The following is a 24,977-nucleotide window of genomic DNA, read 5'->3' on the forward strand; positions in this document are numbered from 1 at the left end:
TTTTCATGGTGGCAACAAAACAGTTTTACTGAACAGTGGTTACACAGAGAGAAGACAAACAAATAAGGGATTTACAACAGTTTAAGGATGAAAAAGTTACTACAAAAAAGTCAATTCTGGATATTTATAGAGAATCAAACAGAATATTGCAACTGTACAGATTCTGAAAGGCATCCGCTAAGCTTCATTTGACAACCTATGAGAAAATAATTGTGAAAAATGTTCCTACTGTTTACACATCTAGCAAGACCAAGAATCAGCTTTCATTTGTTTTTGGTGGTACAGAGGGGAGTAGAAAAGTAGGGAGATATTAAGAGGGGCATTCATGTCTCCAATATGAGCGAAGTCTTCCAGCTTAGTATGAAATCATAAAGGTGTTTGGGGAAAGAACTATCAAAGGAACTGCTCAGCTCTTCTCTGAGATCTTGCAGAAGCAACGCAGTAGATTTCCCATTTGAATTCAGAATTTTGTCAAAGAATGTATTCCACAAATCACTATTGGTGGACCTAAACAAGAAGAAAAAAGCACTTTTCTGAGAATATTCTGCATACTGCCACTTCCAGATTCTTATATAAATTTGTACTTTCCCAGTTGTCCTCAAATGCAGCCATAAAATTCTCATCTAGATGTAAATGCTTTATTAATTTCATAAACCACATCATGAGAGATATAGTATGTGGTCTCTAAATACGACGAAATATAAAGGAACTCTGAAAGCATTGAAATCGTATTTGTGGATGTTATGCCTTCTACTCTAAGAAATGCCATGGGTTCTAAGAAAGAAAAAAAAAGCTGGCACAAGAAGTAATTTATTTCTAAGCATTAACTGAATTGGATTCAGAGCATAAAATTAAGAGTTAATATTAATTGCTATGCACCTGTAGGATTTCATGATTTCCAAAGTTTGTTCATTTCAAAGTGAAATACTAAATTGCAAATATTATACAAATATATCTCAATTCTGAAACACAGTAAAAACTCTGCAGATATTTTATAACAAATGGTTGAATTGTCTAAAACTACAATACTGGAAATAGACTTCTCTGAAAATCTACTTTTGCCATTTATTTCAGTTTCATAGATTAGATAGAATTCTTTATTGGCCAAGTGTGATTGGACACACAAGGAATTTGTCTTGGTGCAAATGCTCTCAGTATACATAAAAGAAAAGATACAAGAAGTCAAGAGTCAAGAATCATAAGGTACAACACTTAATGATGGTCATAGGGTACAATAAGCAATCAAATCATATTATATTATTTCACTGCATGTGTTTATTCAAAGGGAAGGTTTTGATGCAGATAAACAGCTCCAAGAATGAACACTGATGCAGTGTACCTTTCTAAAGTAAACAAATTTCCCCCCTAAAATGAAGATTGTGTACTGTATTTTGTTTCTACTGACTAGTTTTGGAAGAGGGTGAGTAATAATACAAAATTACAATTGTACACAAATTAAACATTGCCTCAAAAATGTTGCATGTCTGTGCCTGCTGAAAGAAAGAACAATTCTCTTCTATTTGGTCAGCATGGAGATTGCATAAGTCAGATTTTTTTAATTAGTTTTCAAAGTTATTTTCTGCAAACAGGTTGCTAGTAAGGAATTGAATTCTCTTGCTCTGTAATAATATACAGAGAAATCAAGTGGTTTAGAGGAAGGATAGAAAAACCAATTCTCACAAATTGTTCTTTGCTTCCCAAAATTCTTGATTTAAACTATCAAATAGATTGTTAACCTGAAGAAACATTCAGGAGGAGAAACTATAAAATAGCAAAACTATTTCTCAATTTAAATGGAGTTGGGAGTTGAATCCCCCCAAAAAAAAAATCAGGTCAAAGAACCCTTTTCACTGAAGGACCAGAATAATTCATGTTAAAACAAAAAAGCATGATAATTCAAACTGTAAACCCACATGTAATATAACATAATGCAAATAAGTTTATTACTTGAATTTTAGTGAACTAATGTGCCTAGACAGAGAAGAGAGCATCTCTGGGAACACTTTAGTTAAACTTATCTACTGAAAATCTTCCATCTGTGCAATATAAGCATCAATTTAGGGACAGGAATAAGTGCATACATGCAAATATTTCAGTAGATATTCTGAACAGTCTGATCCCTTCAAGCATCCTGCTTATATCTGCTTGAAAAACTCATCATATGCATTTCATTAGCCAGTTCAATGAAGCTGTTGATGCACATTCATCTATTTAAAGCTCACTCCTAAAAGGAAACACTATAAAAAGGCAACATTTTTTTAGAACGCATCAGATAAATCTATCTATACTAAAACTGGGTAATTTAATTTATCAAATATGAGTTGTTATGATGACTTAGAATTCTAAGAAAGAAACCAATAGGAAATAAAAAAATACATTCCCTTGATTGCATAGGTGATAAAAATAAGTACTCGAAAATAAAGTTAAAAGCAAATAATACAAATGGACAATTTAATATACTGTAGATCAGAAAGGGTTCAGTAGGATAGCTCTTGGTATATCTCACAGTGGCTTAAATCAACCAAGTAAGGGCTATATAATATAGATACCCCAGATTTCATGAGACTATTCTGAATCCCAATATGTGATAGAAAGGTAAGTAGAATTCAGACCAATTGTAATGATTAAATCAGTCAATCAATCAGTCAAATCAACCAATACCTTTTCTATTCTCTGGAGAACTGATTACACTTGCATTATTCCATGCAATGTATTAGATTAGAGTTCCCCAACCTCTCTGGCTTTGCGGATTAGTGAGGGGAGGGAAGGAGATGGTTCCGTGTGAGCAGTGGGCAAGTGTGCGCACATGCAGCTCCATGTACACGAGTGGAGGGCATGAGTGCCTGGTGCTTGAGCAAATGGACCATGTGCACAAGTGCTTGCCTGCTGCTTATGCAAATGCGGATGCACATGCATCTCACCTGCCACTTCTGCGGCCCAGTTCCAAACGGCTCAAGGCCTGGTAATGGACCCTGGCATTGGTGGGATTCAAATTACTACGGATTCTGTGGGCGTGGCTTGGTGGGTGTGGCAGGGGAAAGATACCGTAAGATCTCCAGTCAGAGGTAGTATTTGCCAGTTCTCCGAACTGCTCAAAATGTCCACTACTGGTTCTCCAGAACTGGTCAGAACCTGCTCAATACCACCTCTGGACCCCGGCTTGAGGGTTGTGGACCCCTGTGTTAGAAATATAGTAGAAAAAGACAATTGTGGGATAGTAGCCACTAATCTACAGCAAAACTTGGAAACAGCACTAAATATTAATTACTTATATTAACAAAGATCAAGTGATCAGAGAATAAACTCTCTATATTATAAAATGCTGAATTCTAATTTCATACCTTTTAATTATTGCATGTGCTAAAGAAGTGATATAGCAAATTTAATTTCAAGTCTTCAAATCAGGAAGCATTCTTTGTAATTGAAGAGAATTTACTTTGCTTATCCATGAGCAACATGGTTGTATCGGGGACATGAACTTCGTTTCAAATTTAACACTTTAACCAGTATATTATACAGGCTAAACAATAAAATACACTGATTTTGAAAAGAGATGAGAAGCAGTCTGCATCAATTGATTTACTCAGCCCTTAATCAGCTATACTATCTTATTGGTCTGGGCAGCACTACTACTTAAGATGGAGTTACCCCAGGTATGTCTTGTCCTAAACTTCCCAACACTGGAGAAAACTTTTCCATAGCCACCGTATGGAACATGGGATCTTTCATCAATAAGGAATGTTTAGAGGCTACTTAAATAGCATTTTTACCCCACCATTTGTCCAGACAGCACAAAACAGTGTACAAAAGGCTTTTCTCTTAGCCCTACAACTGCTGTCCAAAAGAAACTAAACTGACAATGCAAATACATGAGTTCATAAAATTCACACGAAGTCTGTGTGGTTAATCAGAGATCTGCACTATCCACCTGACAACTACAATATCTTGAAAGAATCCGTGAGCCACAGTGCAAAGTGAAGAGTCACCTGTGTCACTTCTAGCTAACTTGGCCCGTCCTCAAGAGCAAAGGAGCATAATTCAGGGATCTCCTTAAGTTATCCAAAGATTTCACTATGATTAAGCATATAGTGACTAATGACAGTGATGGCTCCAGTTATTATTTTTTTTCAAGTGTATCACCTTGGTATCTACTCAATACCTATGGGGTAAACTTTAACCCTGCTTTAGAGTATTGAAAAACTTTCTGGCACAGGATATAGGGCTGTGAAGGCCATTCATCCTCAACAGGGAGGATAGGCAGGTGTTGATTTTTCAATGACTAATTTATTTTCAAATGTCTGTCTGCTATATTCTTAGTATTAAAAATTATTGTAAATGTTTGACACAAATATTTAGCAACAAAATGTTTGTATTTTCCAGGTACTAGATCATTCTTTGGCCAAATGCAAAGCATTGGAAGAAGTAAGAAGCCATAATACTGTGATGGGTAGCTTCTAGTTTCTATCTCTTGAATGACGAAGGTCCAATCCATCCACCCTTTTGGTGAAAGGGATTAACTGTTTTCTGCTTTAGAAGGCAGTTATAGTTAATCCTGTTAGTCAGTGACTGGATTCATATGTTATGCTAAAACATAATGTGGTTGGCTTGGTTTTAGCTTGGCATGTGAGTATAACCACTATGGTTACTCAACAAATCATGGCTATAGGCACAACAGGATATATCACAAAGTGTTCCTGATAATTTTTTCCTCCCACATTGCAATTCTACATTAAAGCTGATACCACATTTAATAGTTTTACTATAACGTAAGTTTTATTTTCTCGTTTAACAGACATTTAAATTATTTGACATCTTAGCAGAATTTATTTAATCAAAATTCTGGTCCATCCAACTCCAAATTACTGTTGGGAGCTTTATAAAGTGAAAAAACAACAACCCCCCCAAGTCTATAAAAACAAAACAAAAAATTACAAACAATATATATGCAAGGTAATAAAACCATTCCTCTACATCTTCTCTACCTTAAGAAGCTCAAAGTCAGGTTTTTAAAGAACGTTTGAACAAAAGCAAGATGGTCACTACAGAAGAAACCTACTAGGAATCTTGGCTGGTGTGATCCAGGAGGGCTTTTTTGCCATAGCCCTTGCCCTTTGGAACATTTTGCCACAGGAGTTGAGATGTGCCCCTCTCTCATTTACCTTCAGGAAAAGCCTCAAAACTTGGCTATGCTGATTGGGTTGGACTCATGAAAGAGAAGCTGTTGGCTGGAGTTGATTGCTGCAGTAATAGACAAGGAACCACCATCTCTCTATTCCGAACACAGGGTTTTTAGTTTGATTTTTTTGTTTTTAATCTTTTTTTAATCTTTATAATTGTTTGAATATTTGTTTGTATTATCACATCATAAGACAGAGTCACCTCAAACCACGATGGGTGGAAAATAAATTTAATAACATAATAGGTGCTTTGAATGTAATCCCAAAATAACTTGAACCACCATTTGAATACTGTTGACATTGACAAGATCACTATCAGTCAATTGCCACGCTCAAAATGTAAAACTGGGTCACATATAAGCCTATGGAGATTCTGAGTCATCTAGGTCATGATTGTCCCAAAGTGCTTTTTCAGGAGGCAACTGGACTTTCGCTTCTTATCCAAGAAGCTTCTTCAGCTCTGACTAGATGATGGGGAATGGAAGGACACAGCAAGGATTTATATTCCTTGCAGTTATAATGACCAGCTGCCTGCAAGGAATATAAATCCTTCCGTTCCCCACTATCCAGTCAGAGCTAAAGAAGCTTCTTGGATGAGAAGCAAAACAAAAGAAAAACAAGCAAGTCCAGTTGCCTCCTGAAAAAGCACCTTTGGGTCACATATACTTAAGTCCCAGGACCACATGTGGTTGTCACAATTACTTAAATAAGTAATATGCTACTCTGATTTAAATATGTCATTCCTCTCATCTAATGGTATCATTTCTATCATGGTGAATCTAGAACGAGAAACAAAAGGCAGAGTCTTTGAAATGCTAAATACTTACTGAGATAAATCTCTATTAGTTTTCCATCTGTCTTCTTCCCAGTGAACTTGCAGGTATTCCCCAAACAAAATCAAATGTGTAGTGTTTGCAATGCCAAGCATGTCCACCTGAAATATAGGATTTCTGTGTTAATAATAATGACTTGTAATTTCAGAATCTTGAAGCATTCGAGTCATTTAATGAAAAAAAATAATCTCTTCAGAAGCAGCTTACTCCAGAAATATTACATCAACTTCAAATGTATTTTTTTCTGGGATTTTCTAGGAAGATATCCACAAACGTTAATTTTTAAAAAATAAGAGTTACCAAGAAAAATGGGTTTTTACCTGATGTACTGGGGTATTTTCATTAAAGAGCTGCTGTCCAATCTGGGTCTGAGTTATTGGGAAGCTTTTCAGTGAGTTCTCAGTTGGCTGCCGTCGTAAATCTAGGCTGTGAGAGAAATCTACTATCTTCAGAATTTTGTTAGTCTCCCCCAAGTCAAATGGATTGTAAATTCTGAAAGAGAGAAGATTTGCAATTTAATCCAATGGTTACAGTATTTTGCACATGCCCGTCTTACTGCTTCCCTCTAGTGTTTGCACTAAGAATTTGCTTCATTCTTAACAGTGTACTTGATTGATGTAAAGGAAAAGGTTTTCCCTTAACCATTTGTGGATGTGTGTGTGTGCGCACATGCACACACATACATGTATAGACATACTTTGTATTTGATGAAAACACTGCCATAGGAAAATATGATTGAAAAAAAAATCAGTGGGTGGCAGATGAAGATAATAAAAGCAAGTGGTTGGAAGGATGAGTGTGTATATATGCATGTGAAATCATACTGACTGTTTTGAGGCAAAAAAGGGCAATCACATCTGTCTTGTTTCTCTTCTTGTTGCTTTTAAAAGATGGAGGATGATTATCTGCTATGGAGACCCCACTCCCTCTATTCATGAAAGCCAGCTGTGTGACCAAAATTGTACGAAAATCAGATCCTTAGTTAGCAAAGAATATTTATAGGTTAATGTTTTTTTTTCCAAACTAAAGATTTAATCTTTTACAAATGCAAGGTAAAGAAGAGACCAAGATACCACACTGTTCTGGAAAAAGGGCCACTGAACTCCATAGGGCAGGGATGTCACGTTGTCACAGCATCATCACATGACGTATCAGGATTTTTTTTTCTCCTTCACTAAATTGGGCGTGGGTGTGGCCAACATGTGATGCATCCAGCCCGTGGGCCAGGAGTTTGACAGCCCTACCACAGGGCATTGCAGAATAATTTCTCTCTGCTGCCCTTAGATGTCCACCATTTTTATGTAGGTACATGAAAGAATTTAAATTAAATAGAAAATGTTTTGTATGTGTATATGCACATCAGAAATCTTTTTTTCACCTAAATGCTTTATTTTACTCGATTTTTTGCCCTGATCTTTTTTTTTCTGGAATGAGGTCTCTGGGGAATAAAACTCATTTATTTATACATTTGTTGGAGTCTTCAGGATTAATTGCAATAGGAGTTAGGAACAACACTTAACAAAACAGTACTTATAACTTTTCTTTCATGTAATCTTTGTGTAGGATTTTGTTATTTGTTTGGGAAGAGGGAAAGTATCTTAAATTCAGGTTTATCTTTCTTTCGAGTAAATACAGTTCTGCTAGTTCTTCAGGCAGCCCAAAGTTTTCATAGTGCATGTTCCACTACCAGAAACAGATAACATATAGAACAGATGGCAGTTCCTTTAAAATGGTCATAAGATCGCTATATTTGTAGCATAAAAATATAAAGAGAATATGCATGTGACTGACCACCTTTAGAACGCTATTAATTATATTTATTTTTAATATTTAAAATAAAATGGCAGAATAGATCCTTTTGTAGCAAGCTATAATATATAAGCAACAAAATTAATGTGGCACATTTGAAAGTTATTATCCTTCCTTATAGTGCACCCACAGATTAAGCAAAATAACTGTTTCATTTTAAAATCTTCAACTACAGAGGTCCATAAATTATGCTTGAAGACTTTAGCATAAATTGGGATCATTATCAGAAAAAAGATTGAATATATATGAAGAAGTCTAGAAATATGGGAGGATATGTGTTACAGGACACATTGGACCAGATATTTCACAGCTATATACCAGTATATATTCTCATCCTGAAAACTAACCTTAAAAAATAGAACAATAATGCCATTTACCAAATTTAAATGGAGAAATAATATATGTAAATAATTGCCTGAAAACTGAATAGCATATAATATATATTTCTACTGTGCCAGACTTCCTTTTAATTACGTTAATCCAGCTCTCAATATGCATTACCTCTTTTGGTGTAACAATACAACCCATAAAAATAGTATTACAATCAAAATCACACAGCGGCTGGGTTCATACTGTACTAATCATGGAATAAACTATAATATATTAAACAAAATCACAATATGACTTATTCCTGTTGTGTGTATTGTGATTTATATGTCGTAGCTTATAGTTTAGCAATTTATGAAAACTATTCAATTGTGTTTTTTCTGTAAATAATCAAGCAAATCATGTGTAAAATAAGTTCTTTTCCTAATACAAATGGTTTCCTCTGTACAATTGTTATATGACACTCATTTCTCAATAAACTAGAATATTAATGATTAGACTTATATGTTTGTGATCAATAACACTGAAGGTAACAGATGGCTCCAAATGGATTGGTGAGCTTCTTATAAATCTTAGGTACATGTTTGGACAATCAAATTTGAATTTACTGACCCAAGTGTCCATACAGTCTTTATTCCAACACCAATTTAGGATTAATTATTGTAATGCTCCCCCCACCCACCCCCTCAGTGACATGCATTGCCCAAATTCAAGCTTGCATCTACTTGGAATATTGTTTTGAATAGTGCCAGTCTAAAAGCACAAAGCTTGAAGTAATAAATAAAGGTAGGCAACCTGTCTCCCAAGAACAATGTTTCCGGATTCAGATTCCCGTGGATTATTTCCGCTTTATGCAATTTTTCCACCACTTCTAGGAGGTTGTCAACTATCAATAGTACCACTTCTTCAGGGATAACTTTATCATGCTGGATCATATCCTGTGGGTCAGGGGAATAAAAACTAGGCATAAGCAAATTTTTTACCATTCTAATCCCAACTCATTAATTAAATCTTGGAAATATCATGCCTATATTTCAAGCTTACTTTTCTTAATCATATACATTTCTTTTTATTTTGCATCATCTACTTCCATTCCCATTCTTCATTTTTTTTTTACACATGTCTAAGTTTTACTTACACATGAAGACAAGCGTGCATAATTTGTTCCACTCCTACTCATTCAACATACTGACCTGTACAGTGAGAGAGCATATTGTCTCGTGGAGAGTCACACAGCCATTGTGATATAAGAAACAAGTGCAGTATTGACTAAAATTCTTGTCAAATTCAGCACCTAGGCGCTCTTGAAGTACCAATAATAGGTAGAAGTCCCATGGCACAGGCTCAGAATGTACCTGCATAAAGAATGTTTACAACTATGACTTCCTAATATTCAAACCTTAACAGCTATGCTTATCCAAATTTAAGTGATTGTTTTGTTACCTGATAATGTACAAATTATAGCTAAAGTACACAGCCCAGTTACTTGCTTGTGAGACAGCTGGTTGTATAAATTAGATAAACAAATAAATAAATGGCATGTTAACGTAGCGGATAAATTTGAGCCAATATGGAGAATCTCAATATGGCAACTGAAATACCATGCTTATATTGCAATCTCACCATGGAAAGGTATTCTATTATGATCATTGTGCTTTACTACCTGCAGGAAATCTGGAAACATTGCCTAATTCCACCCAAGTAGTAGGGGTGGGATGAGCAATCAAAATTGGATTAGAGTGGCCACGTAATGCAGGAAAACTACACACAAATTGAATTAAAAAGAATTGGTTAAATCTAACAGTATCATTCTCCTAGCAAAACATTGTTTACAACTATATGTCTTTCTGAACAGAGGACAATGCTCCCTAGAGAAAATCTGGGATATATTTCAGGAAGGCAGAACAAATAGAAGTTTCATTTTGACCTGAACTCTTTCTTCAGAATTAAAATACAATTTTATTTCACCTTACTTTTCAATGAATGATTTAAAAAAAAAAAGGCATTACTGTTCAGCTTAAGGCAGTAGTAAAAATTAATTTTTTGCTGCCTTTCTACTTTTTTATGGTGACAATGTTCTTGTATTTTTAACTGTTGTTTGAATAGAGTACATTTTTGTTTTTAAATAGGAAACAATCTTAAGGGTTTGTGTAACTTGCCATTTTAGAACAGAAGCAAGAGACCGGCATTGCAAATTAAAGGCATAAATGGCTTCATAAGTGTTTAATGAACATATGGGAGTAAGAAAGAGTTAATTGAAGGATCAGAATAAAATAATTATACCTTTATTAAAAATGCTGAATTCTGATTGGTTACATTAGTTGACGCAGCAGAGAATATCTTGTCTTGCTCACTGATCAAATACTCATGAATAACATGATAAGTAGCATTTCCTGTTGAAACAATTGTTTGCAAAAACAAATCACTAGAACATTTCGTATTCTTAACATCTTTACACAGCTAGAAATAATATTTAGGCATATGAACATATAATTCTAAAAAACTACATCTCTACACATCTCCAGAGTTGATATGGTTGTTTATTAATCTGGAATTATTGGGAGGATAGTATAATGGATGGCATGTAAAGGATTGCATCATAATCAACATCATTACCTGCATATTTATTTGTACTGTGCAATGTTTCAGAAATGCTTTGAAAGAGGTACTTCAAACCTCACATGAGCACAGCACCTGCCTGCTATTAATTAAAGCAACAGAGCTTTTCCAGACATCTGCATGAGCACGAAGTTGTCCCTGCTTTGAAAGCTGCATTAAAGAGGCAGCTTCTTACTGTAGCATTTTTTTCTTCAGGCTCACAAAACAATTTGAAAAAAAGCTAGAATCCTTTAAACAATAGTAGGAAAGCACTATGTTTGCCCAAGATTAGAAGCACATGTCCTAAATTATTTTCAATCACACACAAGCCTTATTTGGACTCTGTTGCCCACTGTGAATTTAATCCTGTGATGGCACTAATAATACAGTATTTCCTACGGTAGTTTAATAGAATAAATGTTTCAAACATGACAAGATGATCAGCTGAATTCCTTGGGTAACTTTCTGTGATTCCCTGTATCTCAGGATTAACCCAAGAGAAAAAGAAGCAACTGAAATTTCAGGCATCATCAACTGGATTCAGATAAACCATTCAGGGTTCTCAAAATCAGGTTTGTTAAAGATCAGCATCCGCATAGTAACATGGTAAGTTAAAACAGATAAAATACAGTACAAAAAAACCCTAATGCAATTCTAGCCTTAAGTAGCAAACTAGGCCTGGGTTCTACACTTTAATCCAAGGTCCAACTACTTATCTAAATTTGAAAACAATAAGAACAAATCACTTTTCAATCTTGCCCGAAGTAACTAAACCCTAAACCTTTTTTCCTATTGTCTCTCTCTGGACATATAAGACTAGTCTGTTATTTAAAGGGCCAGGTACTCCCCTACTCCCCACCTAGGATATACCAAGTTAAGCATCACAATAATATTGAATGCTTACAGGATTTTTTTCCATCCACATAGAATTCATAATAAATTCAAGCAAACTGAACTAGAAGAAAATACTGGCTTAATGAAGTTTCCAACGTTTTATGTATTAGAATGCAGGAAAGGCACATTTTTCTATCTTGGAAGCAGTCTTTTGCCTTTCTGTACTGCTTATGACATCACCAGAGCAGAAAAGTCTGGGTTTTTTCTGCTTTAGAAACCCAACATGAAAAAATAGAATTGATTTAGTGGAGCCAGACTTAAGCAGGGAGCATCTTAGCAAGGTTCAACTCACCCTTTTTGACCTTTAATTTCCAACATTGCCACTCCATACATTCTAAGGGGACTGCAAATGGGATGTGGGGTTAAATGCTGGCCATGCCTTTTCCATTCTCCCTCTAGACTTTCTGATTAAAACAGATACCATAACAAGACTATAATAATCCTCACCTAAATTCACTTCTTTTTCCAATTCTATCCAAGGCATAATCTGATCCTCCTGTTTAAAGCCAGAAGCCTTGGTCAAGAAATCTGGAAGAGGTTGCAAGAACTGTTTACATTGTTCAGCATTCTGCAAACCCTCAGTAGAGTCATCTAAAAAAAAAAATCCAAAACCATAATTTGTCAGATAACAATTCCATATAGCATAGCAATTTTCCTCTACAATAACTACACAGAAATTGAATATTGTTTGAGTAAGCTTTGTTTCTTACTCGGATTGTGTTTTATATTACCAATGTGTATTTTTTTTTGCCTTATACTTGACAGCATTGTCCAGCCTGACCTGGTATTAACAATATATAATACAGCTTTGCATGAACCAAGAATCCAGTAAACTTTAGGACAGTCTCCCAGCACCCTTCTAAAGACTTGAAAGAATTAATGGGGGTGCAGAGCAGCAAAGTCAAGTTGCTCTGCTCTAAAACTCAGGTATTGAAGCCACACCATTTGCCAACCCCTGTATGGCTCACAGACCACTAATGCTAAGAAGCCTTGCAAAAACTCCCCCAAACAGTTCCTGGTATATTGCTAATACAGTTTTCAATTATTAATTGAATTAATTGGACTGGACTGGACTAGACTAAACTAGAATAATAACTTTGCCACTTTGAATGTACACCAATCAGCATACATTAAAATGAAATTTCATTGCATAAAACTTTCAAAGGGTTACCACCTTCAATATACACTACATATCCACGACAGAATAAATACAAAATTATGCGTATACCCACATATATTATATGACACATAGAAAACACAGATATATACATGTACATTGCGAGAAAAAAGAATCTTCCGAGTTTACCAGATGGATGGCATAGGAAATTAAGCTGTTACAGAATCTGGTAGTCCTGCAAGGAAAACTTTGACACCTCCTCCCAGAAAGGAGCAACTGAAACAGACTGTAAAGTAGGTGTGTGAGGTCTCTAATCATGCTTTGAGCTCTAAGCATGTAGTGTTTATAAGCAGGATCCTGAATAATGGAAAGCAAGCTTCCTATAATCTTCTTGGATGTCCTTACTACTCCTTCTATGGACTTTCTATCTGAGGCCCTGCTGCCACCAAACCAAAAAGTGATGCAAGTTTGTTAAAATGCTCTCAACTGTGCCTTTGTAAAAAGTGGCCAGGACAGACTGCCTTATTAATGAATTACATGTAGCAACTGCTCATAAAAAATGAAGACTGGAGACTGAATGAACACCAGGAGATTACTGAGAGGCTTCCTCTCAGTACCACTTCTTCCAAGGCCAGTAGCACAATTCCCTCACTTAAAGAAATATTAACTAACTACTTTTGCTAAATAGTTCGTAGAACACAATTACAAATTTATATTAGGCATATATTTTGAGCCTGGAATAAGAAAGTAACTTGTCAGTTGCAGACTCACCAGAGGCATTTTCAACATCATTGCTGATTTCATCAGTAGTATGAATCAATTCCAGTTTCTCTGGAATTTGTTCCAATTTAACAGTAGAGATTTGTGTTGGGGAACTTGATGATGCCGAAGATCTGGTATCTTCTTGACTTGCCTCCAAAATTGGACTGCACATAATTGGAAAACAACTATCAGATTGATATCCTTCAAATTTATTCAAGCTGCTAACAACTCCAAAGAGCACATATTTAAAGTGGATATTTTTTTTCTGAACCTCCTTGCAGTTGGAAGTTAAGTGGTAGTAGAGCTGAATATCATTAATGTACTGATGCCACTTTACTCCAGAGCTGCATATAACCTTTCCCAGCAGTTTCACACGTAGATATTAAAAATCGTGGAAGAAAAGTGTTTAATGCATTTTTTTAAACACAATCCATGAATTATCAGTAGCAGCATTCAAATATAATTTTGTCCTGAAATTCTATTTATGATGAGGGCAAGATGCAGGCCTCAAGTTTACACAGAATTTTATATAACAAAAATTCTTAGGTGCAGTGTTGATATATAATTCTACTGATATTCTCATCAGCAAGCAGAATTTATTTCTAATTGTATAGCAGAATAACAGATAAACAATCTGAGGAACATCGTAAAATTCTGTAAATTATATAACCACAATATATGCAACCAAGATTGCTATATGTTCAATCCTATATAAACATTCAAAAAATGTTGACCTCCCAACTGAGTTACCTTAGTTTTTTCACATAGATGGACTCCTCATATTGTTCTTCACAAACAACTGTTTGTTGATTCAGAGATATAGTCTTAGACTCCAGACATTCTTGCTCTAGTTTGTCACCCAGCTGATTTCTCTGTTCTGTTATTCCATGGAAAGGTGTTGACACTAGATGAGCAGCCCTAAGAAAATCACATGTGTCTTCAGGATTAGGACAAAGAGTTTTGTTCTCATATAAGCCTGTGACAATTGCATCTTCACTCAAGGGTTCAATTCCTTGAAATTCATCCTACAGAAAAATGCAGAAGAGATCACAGCATGACTATCTCTGAGAAGATACGATTCTGTTATTCAGGTAGGCTTTGCAACATAAAATAATTGGTTTGGAATTCTATTAACATAGATTTACAGTATCTCCTAAACTATTTCAGCAGCAACTAAAACTTTTACATATAATTTTTCCAAAGCTCAATCCCAAACATATAGATTTTGTTAGTTATGTTGAACAATTCTAAAAAACTTTAAACAAAAATGAATAAGTTGTTAAAGAAAAGTGTGTTTGGGGTCTTTAAAACTACCTATTATGATAGCTGGCAAATTTATTTTCCTTCTTATTAGATTATATTTAGAATTATGCTTACCTTTGATTTTGTGCCATGCTATTTTCTGAAATATACTGATGTATAGGGTAAACTGATCAGCAATTCATATTTTATTCATATAGACAGACATCAATATATAGATATACAGATTGCTCATTCAGAGTTAATTAAATGAAAATGCTATAAATTTGCTAACATTTGCATGTACATATGTGTAGATAGACAAAGGCATCACCTACTAATAAAGAACTTTATCTTGGGACTGTGCAGAAAATCTATGAAAGAGATTTGCACTTGGCTTAATCTCAAGCAGCCTTTAGAGTGATTACAAAAACTTGAACTAATGAATCACATTTCTGGTCATAGTGATCTATTCCTGAAAGATGCAAAATTGTATGGGTAGGGAAAGGTCATAGTAAGTAACCCATCATGCACTACATTTGACAAGTTGCCAGTATATAATTTTTGGTAAATTACCATAAGTGGAATGTAGCCTTAATCAAAAGCACATATTTTTCAAGCTGGAAATGAAGCTTTTATATGTAGATGAAACTTAAACTGAAAATCATCAGAGTTTTTAAACAGGTAGGAGTGGGTTACAGATCCAGCTCAGGCAGCTGGCCTTAGACCTATCTATGTATTTTTAAATATGTACATTCACACATGTAAGGTGGTAGAAATTTGTTGGCTGCAGTCTGCTATGCATGCAAACATATTTTTGATAGTAGTATTTTAGACGCAGGAAGCATATAATGGGTTTTGAGAGCAAAATATATTCATAATATGCATCATACAAACTATGAATACTTACAGAATTCCCAGGAGGTATGTTTTCCTTAGCAGTCACACTTTCTGAAAGTTTGCGGACTGCAAGGGGATGTCTACCATGTACCAGTGAAAGGCCAAGTGAAAAACTATAAAAGATAAAACAAATGCATATTTTGATGACACTGAAAATTTACTGAATTCTGGAATCTTATTTAAAATACTGGACTTGCAACATGCTGAAATATACCATTTATTAATATTTAAAAAGTTTATATTTACCTGGCTGTTTTACTTTCTACAGCAGATGACTCATCAAAAATAGAGAAAGGCATAGAATTCACAGCTGGACAGATCTCGGCATCTGAAAGGTAAGTTTTATGGTAGCCAGCTTAATATTTTCCAGAAGCTGAGTACATTAACAATATAATTGTCAAGAACACTTTAAAATCCTATCTCTACATTCATTGTCTTTATATTTTTTCTGAAACTGGCATCAGCTCACAAGCAGATTGCATTATTATAGTGAAGAGAATTACATCTCACTTAAAAAAAATTCTACAGAACTCTTGTCAATTATAATCACACAGCTACACAACAGACTTCAATCTTACTTCCCCTTCAACTGTTAAATGAAACAGTGCAGTTGCAATGCAAGCAATCATATGACTCCAACATGATTTTTTTTTTCATTTGTCCACATTCTCCAATGACATTGCTTGCCACAAGTGATCGCAAAACACACACATAATGATCATATGACAAAGAGCATTGCAATAGGTATAAATACATGCAGGTCACAAAGCGTGCAAATCACAATTATGAAATCATAGGATGCTGTGATGGCTATAATGCAATAATTGGTTATAAAACTTCACTGTTATAATTTCAAATGGTTGCTGCATGAGAATTGCCTGTATGGAAATTTCTCTCATAGGTAGAATGAGATATAATTACAGTAGTCATTCCTAGTCTCAATTCCTTCCTCCAAAATGGAAATAGAAATTTTGGAAGAACACAGCATTTCCCATCATTCTATTTTTAGAAAATAAAAAATAGCATACCGCAAACTGTTATCTGACTTTTCCACTAAAAATCCTTAACAATGTCATTATGCGATAGGTGAGTTTTTCTGCCATTTTCTCAATTTCCATAGGCTTTAAAGAAACCTTTCAGCAGCTGCCAACTGCTGCTGTTTGTACTTAGTTCTAATCTTTTGTGTCCATTTTCCTCAAAGATAGTCAGATAAATGTACAGTAACAGTTTTCAAACAGATTAGAGACACAAAAATGGCCAAATCCCTTTTCAGATAATCAAAACATCCACCCAAGTTTTCCAGATTCAGTCTCTTTATAAAGGAACACAGGAAGAGGGGAAATAGGGAACAGAATTGCCCATAAAACAAAAAAAATGGTCAAATGCTTTCCCATCAACACTGCAACATTATACATTTGCATAAACTTACAAATATAATCTGAGATGCTGCATGATTAAATTTGGCTTACATAATGGTAAACTAGGTGAGTGGCTCACTAAAACTGAAGAATTTCACTCTCTGCAAAGTAAGCTAATTAAGTTTATGTTGCAATTTGATTATTTTCATGCTCTCAAAAAACAAAATCATTCTACCAATAGATAGGAGATTCATATAAAAATACTTCCCATCTTCCCTTTGGTTGGACTCATTGTTGAACTAAAAAAAACAACCAAAAACAAACTATAGATATAACTTACCACTGGAGTTTGAATTCTTGCACTGATTACTTTCAGCCAGCTCAAAATTGCTTTAAGGTGACAGGATGTAAAACAGAAAAGAGGTTAATAAATAGATCTACTAATACTTATTTAAATGTATGTGTGGAAGTAATCCACACTTCTTCCAATCTTCCAATGTGGAAGCTTGTTTCAGGCATAGAATTTTGAATTATTGGCGCTTTTTTTTTTCTTAAAAAAGGTTCTGTCTCTCTTTCTTCCTCCCTCCAGCAAAACAATCTTCCCATTACCTTTTCATAGAAAAACACTCTGGAAGAAATCCTTCAACAGCTGCTTCAGGATCTAAAACATGTTGCTGTTCAGTTGGAGACAATTTCAAATCCTTCGACACAGCAGAAGATATGGCTGCAGTCTCTTGTTCCACTTGTTGCTATGATCATTGAATAAGCAATAAAAATTTGACAACATGCATCAAGTATAATGCAATTGCATAGAAGTTAAATAATAAGTGTATATAAAGCCAAAACAGATTACCTGTGTGTTTGATTTCTGGTTATTTTCTTGCTGCTTTCTCATCACTTTTTCCATTTCTTCAATCTTTCTCTGCAACTCAGCTTTTTTTTGTGCTAAAGCCTGCAATTCTTTTATATGAAAGAAAAACAAGATATAATCTTCATAGCAAAAAGCTGTAGCAAAATGCTACAGAGATTGCATTAAAAAATTGCTTAAACTCCTATGTAATATATAACTCCAGCTACTCAGCATCATGACACCAGCAACATTCTCTAGATCTTTAAAAGTGAAACTTAGAACCAGGCTGCCATTTATAATGGCAGCACTGTGTGTAACCCCATCCTAAAGCATAATTAAAATAAACAGATGACTCCTATGCCACAAAATTGTTGTGTGGAATCAATACAGAAAAGGATTTGCATATGAGCACAAATATTCTGGAATAAAAGGAAAATGGTTTTTATGTATTTTTTCAATCTTCCATTACTTTTTGTTTAGGAAAAGATGATTTGGGCACATTAAGGTATGTCTTGCCACTGATATTTAAGGGCTCATTACAAAATTAAAATTGCAGCGTTCTTATCCCAGCTTAAGAAAAACCTCTACTGTGGGGTGTGGGAAGAGTAGCTTTTAAAAAAAATGCATGGCATATAATCCAAAGGTGCTTTTCAAACCTCTTTCAACCATATGATGCTAAATATAGCAACCTTTGGAAATTATAAGGGTGTTCCCCCCATAACTTTTAAAATACTGACATTTAGCAATTCTGAAAGTTACTTTGTAGTTTTGGATCTAATACCTTCCCTTCTCTTTTTTCTGTAGATTTCATCTCTGATCTCTTCGAAGGAGAACTCCTCTACTCCAGCATAGACTCTCTCTTTACAATACATGGGCTGTTCTTTCTTTTCCTGACCATCTTGATGATGGATTTGCACACGATGTAGTGGATCCTCCTCTTTTCCAGGTTTTCGGGCACTTAATACACAGTTAATGCTGGACTCTATTTTATGAGGAGTCCTGAAAGAAACATGGAACAAAGATGGAAATAATCAAGGAACAATAATCAAGGACAAATAATAAACAAGGACAAATAATCAAGGAATTAGGAAGACCCATTTGTCATAAAAGAAAAGGTACATAAAAAACCCCCTCACTCTCTAATGAAAAAATAATTGTTACAAAAATCCATAAGGGAAATTACAAACGCTCCAAATCTGAGCAAACTTAACTTTACCATAATCCCAGTTATCATTAAGTTTGGAGTTTTAAAAAATTCTCTCCCATTTACCAAAGGTAAAGAAAACACATGTGAAAAAAAATGGAGTTGGCATAAGCTGGTGCTTCACACGAGAACGGCGAAGGCCTTGGTTTTAAAAAGGCCTGATTTTGCATTTCCTCTGAAATGAAGTATTTTGTCCATATAAAACTGCCATTAATTGTAGTTTGTATGGAGGGAACTTTCTGCAACTATACCAATGTCTTCCACAGAAGAGGCGCTCACACTTTTTAGGCGAATTTCTCCCACATCTATTCCTCAGCTTGTAATGAGGTAGAGTTATTGATGTTCTATATTATTGCCCATATTTTCCAATAAAAACATTCAGGGCACACAACTGACTTTATATTATGGGTACAACAGGCCAAATTTCCCAGTTTTGCTATTTACAATTATTGATTTTGCAAGCAATTAAAACTTCAAACAATATTATTTATATAGCATCCTAACACAATCATTTCCATCCTTTCCCAGATGAGAACTTTATTCAGCAAACAATATATCCAGATAAATATACAACAGTAATTCTAGACAGTACTAATAATCAGAAAGGATATTAATGCAGTAGAATAGCTAGGAACAAAACTAACCCTCTAAAATGTTTCTTAAATTGTCCATTCCTTACAAGCAGTTCCATCAAAAAGACATATACAAATGGTAACAGCCCACTATCGAAGGAGTCACTTACATCTCATAAGATAAGTAAGGGTAAGTAAATATTTACCGCAGATTGCGTAATTGTTTCAGGGCAAAATTACATTCACTAGTTTTTTTAAGTTTCTTTCTTGGAGGCTGGAAGAAAAAGTATTAAAATATCTAGGCAATTTATCCTTTGACCTAGAAATTGGAAGACTACTTTTGTTCTTTGGGATTACACCAAATAATATAGTGTTCTCAAAGGAAGACAGCTACCATATAGATTACTTTATTCTCTGATTTCTTGAGTAAGATGACAGAATAGCAGAATCCAGCAGAGCAGATTTTTAAGAGTACTTTTCCCCCTTATTCAGTTATTTAATAGTCTAAGGCTGAAATCTTACATGGCCTGCTGCTGGGCAGTCTCTTCAACATATGGAGTAAAACTGGGAGTTGCAGCAGAAGCCATGAGAGTGGAATCCGTATTGGTTCGAGGACGCTAAAACAAAAGAAAACCATTTTTATCTTAATATATCAATTGATTTGCAGATATTTTAGCTATAGTCCAATTAATAGACAGTTGCTGTAAGCAAAGCAAAAATGTGCTTATGTCACATTTGCAAAGTAATGAAAATGTGACATAAGCAGAAAACATTCATAATACCTTGAAAATTTGTGGAGCCTAAATATATTTAAGGGGAGAAGACTTAGAAGAAACCTATCTAAAGACAGTGCTAAGGTAACAATGAACTCGTTTTTTTCCCTGAAGAATACATCGAATTGTTTTATACTGACACGATATATATTTCAACAGCATTAAGCAGATTTTCTGTCTCTTACCCTGCCTGTGGTCCAAGGACCTGCTTTCAATTCATTCTCCTTTGATTTTGCGGGTGGAGGGGCAACCCAAGGCTGTGGTGTAAGTACTGGAAGATCAGATGAAGAATCTGCAACTTTGTTTTCATCAAACACAGAAAAAGTGGGACCAACTGATGCTTGCTGAGACGCCGGGTATTGGAATCTCTGTCCTTGGCTTGGGACTACAACACATCATTAAATAATTAAGTATGTTTCATAAATACTTCGTAAATTAAAATAGCGTAATAACAACTTACCTTTTACAGCATTTCCTACACGGTTAATTGGGGCTTTTATGATTTTCTTTCCTCTCCCCTTCAGTTCTGCCAGTGTGGTTCTCTGTGGTTCAGAAACAGTACTGTCCAACTGCTCCTCAACATCACAATCATTTTCTAACTCTTCCAAAACCTGTCGAGACACACGGGCTTGGAACTCCCTACAAACAGAAATAGCAAGACTTCAGCTATCATACCTGCTTTTTTGCTTCCTAATGAAGCAATGTTTGAATCCAAAATAATCTATGCAAGGAGGGTTTTTTATTTTGTTTTTGCAAAGTAACTCTGCTAAATCCTTCCCAGTGCAGCCATGCAATTAACATTCCTATCCAAAGTCCGATAGCATTTTGTTCAACCAAATTATTAAAATGCATAAACTTTGTGAGCTACAGCTCACTTCATCGGGGCATACAATGGCTACTGTATGATTAAATTGGGCCAGACTTTTGGAGGGGAGGAAGAGAGGTTGATTATGCAGTTGCAGGTTACATGCAAGATAGATTATACATACTTTACCAATTAACTATTGCAATGGGCTAAGAAAACTGTGTTCAATTAATTTTTTATAAAGTCAAGCAATCATCTCTCAATTTTCATCAATTACCTGTGGTGGGACAATAATTTATCCAAAGGCTCTGCTTTACAAAGGATCCCTTCCTGAAATATAGTATCAGCTTTCTTGTAATTCCCTCTTGCCTCCAGTTCTTCTGCCCAAGTAATGTAGAGTTGTGCTAGTGAAGTGCCTATCGCCTGACTATGCAGGTAGCTATAAAGATCCAAAGGTTCACTGCAACAGTTCCCCTGAAAAACAGAGACAAGGAAGAAAACTGTTCATGTTATAAACTATTTTTCAAAGAGGAACTCGGAATTCAGTAACTTGAAACTCCATACAACTCTACTAGCCCTTATATTCTCAGAAATAGAGGTTACAATAATTCAGAAAACTATATAGAAAGATGTTTTGTAATAGATGTGACCAAAACCTGTGAGAAGTGGTTTCAGGTGGTAATAGGCAGGAGCAGGAAACAAAGCTAGGTGGTTTATTTGGCTAAGGAAAATGTAGGAAGAAGGGACTTGGAAAATCAGAGATCAGTGAGTTGATGGTAGATGCCGTGCTGTGACATTGATGGCTGATATAAAAAAACAGTGGAGGAAACAGAAGATGGAATTGAGGAGCAACTTTTCCCCCACTTTGCTTTACTCAGGTCACACACCTCTCCAGTTTTGTTTTGGCTGAAACCCAGTACACCAAAATTATGAGTTTTGATTCTGCTGAATCATGCCTGATCTGATAATGGTTTGGCACAATTTTCTGAACATGGTTTGTTTCATACTTAAAACATATTTCTCTTTTGTACACTTTCTTACTGAAGTGCAACAGATTCCCTGTCTTAATTAGTAGCCAAAAATTTTTTTTTCTTTAAAATATCTAAATTTGACCTTTCTGGGCCCTAGATTTGTTTTTATTTTGGGGCTTGGATTCCATGGTAGTAGATGCATTACCATGCATTTTTGCATCCTACTTGTGTTCTCTCAAGTTTACAAGGATTGAAACGGATGAACAAATGAATTATTAAGTGGTAGGTGTACACATGGGTCCATTTTAGTTGCCTTGAAATATTATCTATCAAAGGTATTTTTGTTCTTTAAACACTTACTCTTTATTACTCAGGCCAAGTAATCATTTTTTTCTTATTTCATTCTAATTATTTGTCTAACCATGTTATCCATTTTATGCAGTTCTAAACTAATATTGTGACACTAAGAATCAAGTATGTGTCAAGTTACTTAGGAATGTGATTTGTTACCTTTCCTTTTATGCTTATTACATCTAAGAGGGATGGTATTTCTGACTACATCCAGGACTTATAAATTTATTGTCTATTTTGTAACAGACAATACAAAATAGTAAATTTGTAATCCACTTTAATACATCTCCTCTCTGGGTAAACTCATTCAGCAGATTGTTAACCTATTTCAGACATGCTTGAATAAAACTCATATAGCTAAGTCAGGCATTAGGCTTACTTTGGGACAAAACAACATTGTGTTGGTGATCTACTGAGAAATGGACTGGGAAAGCACTGATCCAATGGTCTGTGATCTTTTGATTAAAAAGAAAACCTATTAAGGTATGTATACATATTTTCAGTTTAAATTTAGTCTGGTCTTCTAAAACTGTTGTTATAATGCTGTGATTTTGTTAAGGGGAGAAGATTGAGCATGATTAGGTGAATTATTCAGAGACTTCAACATATTACAAATTAGTGTTGTTCTGCTGCTCTATGAACACATCACTGGGGACAATTCCCATAAAGAATGTGTTGTTTGAAAATATTGCCATTCATAATACATGACAAGGTATATCTAAATAAAGTTTGCCAATGAACTGTGCACAAAATAATATATTACTCACAAATTTAAGCCAGAGGCTAAGATAACGGGGATCTTGGTAGTATCTCTGCTGTTCATTCAAAGCTTGAATAGCTCTCTCTAAAACAGCAGAAAGATTGCCCTCTTTACCTCCTTGAGGAAAGGTCTGTTCTGTCCATTTGATGTACCTAGTGATATTAAAAATAATTATAAACATAAGGAGAAAAAGAATAACTAGACTTGAAAATTACATTTTTTCATGTTTCACTTACAAAAGTTAAGCATACCTGTCCCAGATGTCCAATGGATCATTTCCACAGTAAAAGCGAATTTCAGATTCAAATGCCCTGAAATGATAATTAAATGTATGACTTTTACATTACATATTGTTTTAACTGTTGAGTTTTCTAATAGTGCTGTGCTGGTTTGTTGCAAGCTGCTGTCTAGATAATAGATAAATAAATGTCTAAAGAGCTAGAAAAATTATTTTCAAATTAAAATAGCATGCAAAATTTAGATTTTTAGGGAAGCGTATATTTGACATCCCTCAACTGGAAAATTCCTACCAAGAATACAGCAATGGTAAATGAAAAGTATAGCTATACATGCTTAAAAATTATTTTGAAATTACACCCAATTTAAACTTTCAAGACAGAAAAACAAACCTACTAGGCAACATATATATGTCCAGAATTGTTTAATCATGAAATATTCACAGCAGGAACCATATTCAATTTACAAACATAGTTGTATGTAAAATAAAAGCATGCCTTATTTTAAAGCAAGAATTGTAAATGAGATGCATACAGTAATGAGATAAATGACAGTGTGTTACACTCACCTCTTTTGCTGCTGAATAACTGTGTGAGTAGAAACATCTTGCTGAGCCAAAACTTCTTGCAAAGTAGTCATTATTCGCCCCTGCCTCAGAGGCTGCACATTTTCTTTGCTCAATTCCCATTCATTCCCATCCGAAGCCATGGTAATTTGTGTTGGCCTATTCAATAATATACAGACAGATCCAAAGGTAAGTGCTGAAAGATGGGCAATCGTAAACATGTGTAAAAACAAACGGGAGAGTGAAAGATAGCCTGCTCAGGGCTTTGTAACTATAATTACACCAGAAATCAGCTTTGTAACTATAATTACACCAGAAATCCTGACATTTTTATAAATTATTCCTCTTTGGGAGACAACTCCATGGTTTTGGTTTCTTTACATAAGTTGTATTTATGCATGTTGTAACTTTACACAAGGATTAAAAGAGCGCTGGTATAATGGTCTAAAATGGTTTTAGCTTTTCCGGCTTCACGTGTTCCTGTGACCTATTGCTGCAATTAATTCAATATTTCTTTCCAAGAACCTAACTGCGTAATTAAAGCAGCGAATACTCCACGGAGCGGGGAGAAATAATTTTAATTTTTTGTCCATCCGTCCCCTCCCCGCAGAAATCCCACCATTATAACACACGGGCAAACCCCCGCATCCGTCCTTCACCTGTTTTGGTTCAACACAACCCAGGACAGAGCCTCCAGACGTTCATTCGCCGCAGCTGCAACGTATTCAACAAATTCCCCAAGCCTGCACGGTCGCTTCCTACACCGTCTACGTTCAAATACTAACCGCCACCAACCGCAGCAGCTCGTTCGATTTGATTGGCTCCTTCTTTAACGTTGTCGTCTCTGATTGGACAGGACATGAAAATAGATAGGC

General features: G+C 35.1%; 1 protein-coding gene across 1 annotated transcript; it reads right to left on the reverse strand.

Annotated features, from left to right (window-relative positions):
- BUB1B (BUB1 mitotic checkpoint serine/threonine kinase B) lies at nt 1-24,865 on the reverse strand. The gene is given in 24 exon segments (XM_026704986.2): nt 1-362; nt 365-507; nt 6,005-6,111; nt 6,331-6,502; nt 8,942-9,084; nt 9,340-9,501; nt 10,430-10,539; nt 12,086-12,229; nt 13,527-13,681; nt 14,268-14,542; nt 15,667-15,769; nt 15,903-15,984; nt 17,355-17,404; nt 17,624-17,763; nt 17,868-17,974; nt 18,646-18,863; nt 20,163-20,257; nt 20,599-20,798; nt 20,874-21,052; nt 21,496-21,692; nt 23,308-23,452; nt 23,552-23,611; nt 24,106-24,261; nt 24,762-24,865. Coding segments are annotated over 23 exon segments (3,249 nt in total). The 5' UTR covers nt 24,246-24,261; nt 24,762-24,865; the 3' UTR covers nt 1-240.
- Nucleotides 24,866-24,977: the final 112 nt, after the last annotated feature.

This window comes from Pseudonaja textilis, chromosome 1, assembly GCF_049901715.1.
Source record: "Pseudonaja textilis isolate UNSWEBS1 chromosome 1, rPseTex1.2, whole genome shotgun sequence".
NCBI lineage: Eukaryota > Metazoa > Chordata > Lepidosauria > Squamata > Elapidae > Pseudonaja > Pseudonaja textilis.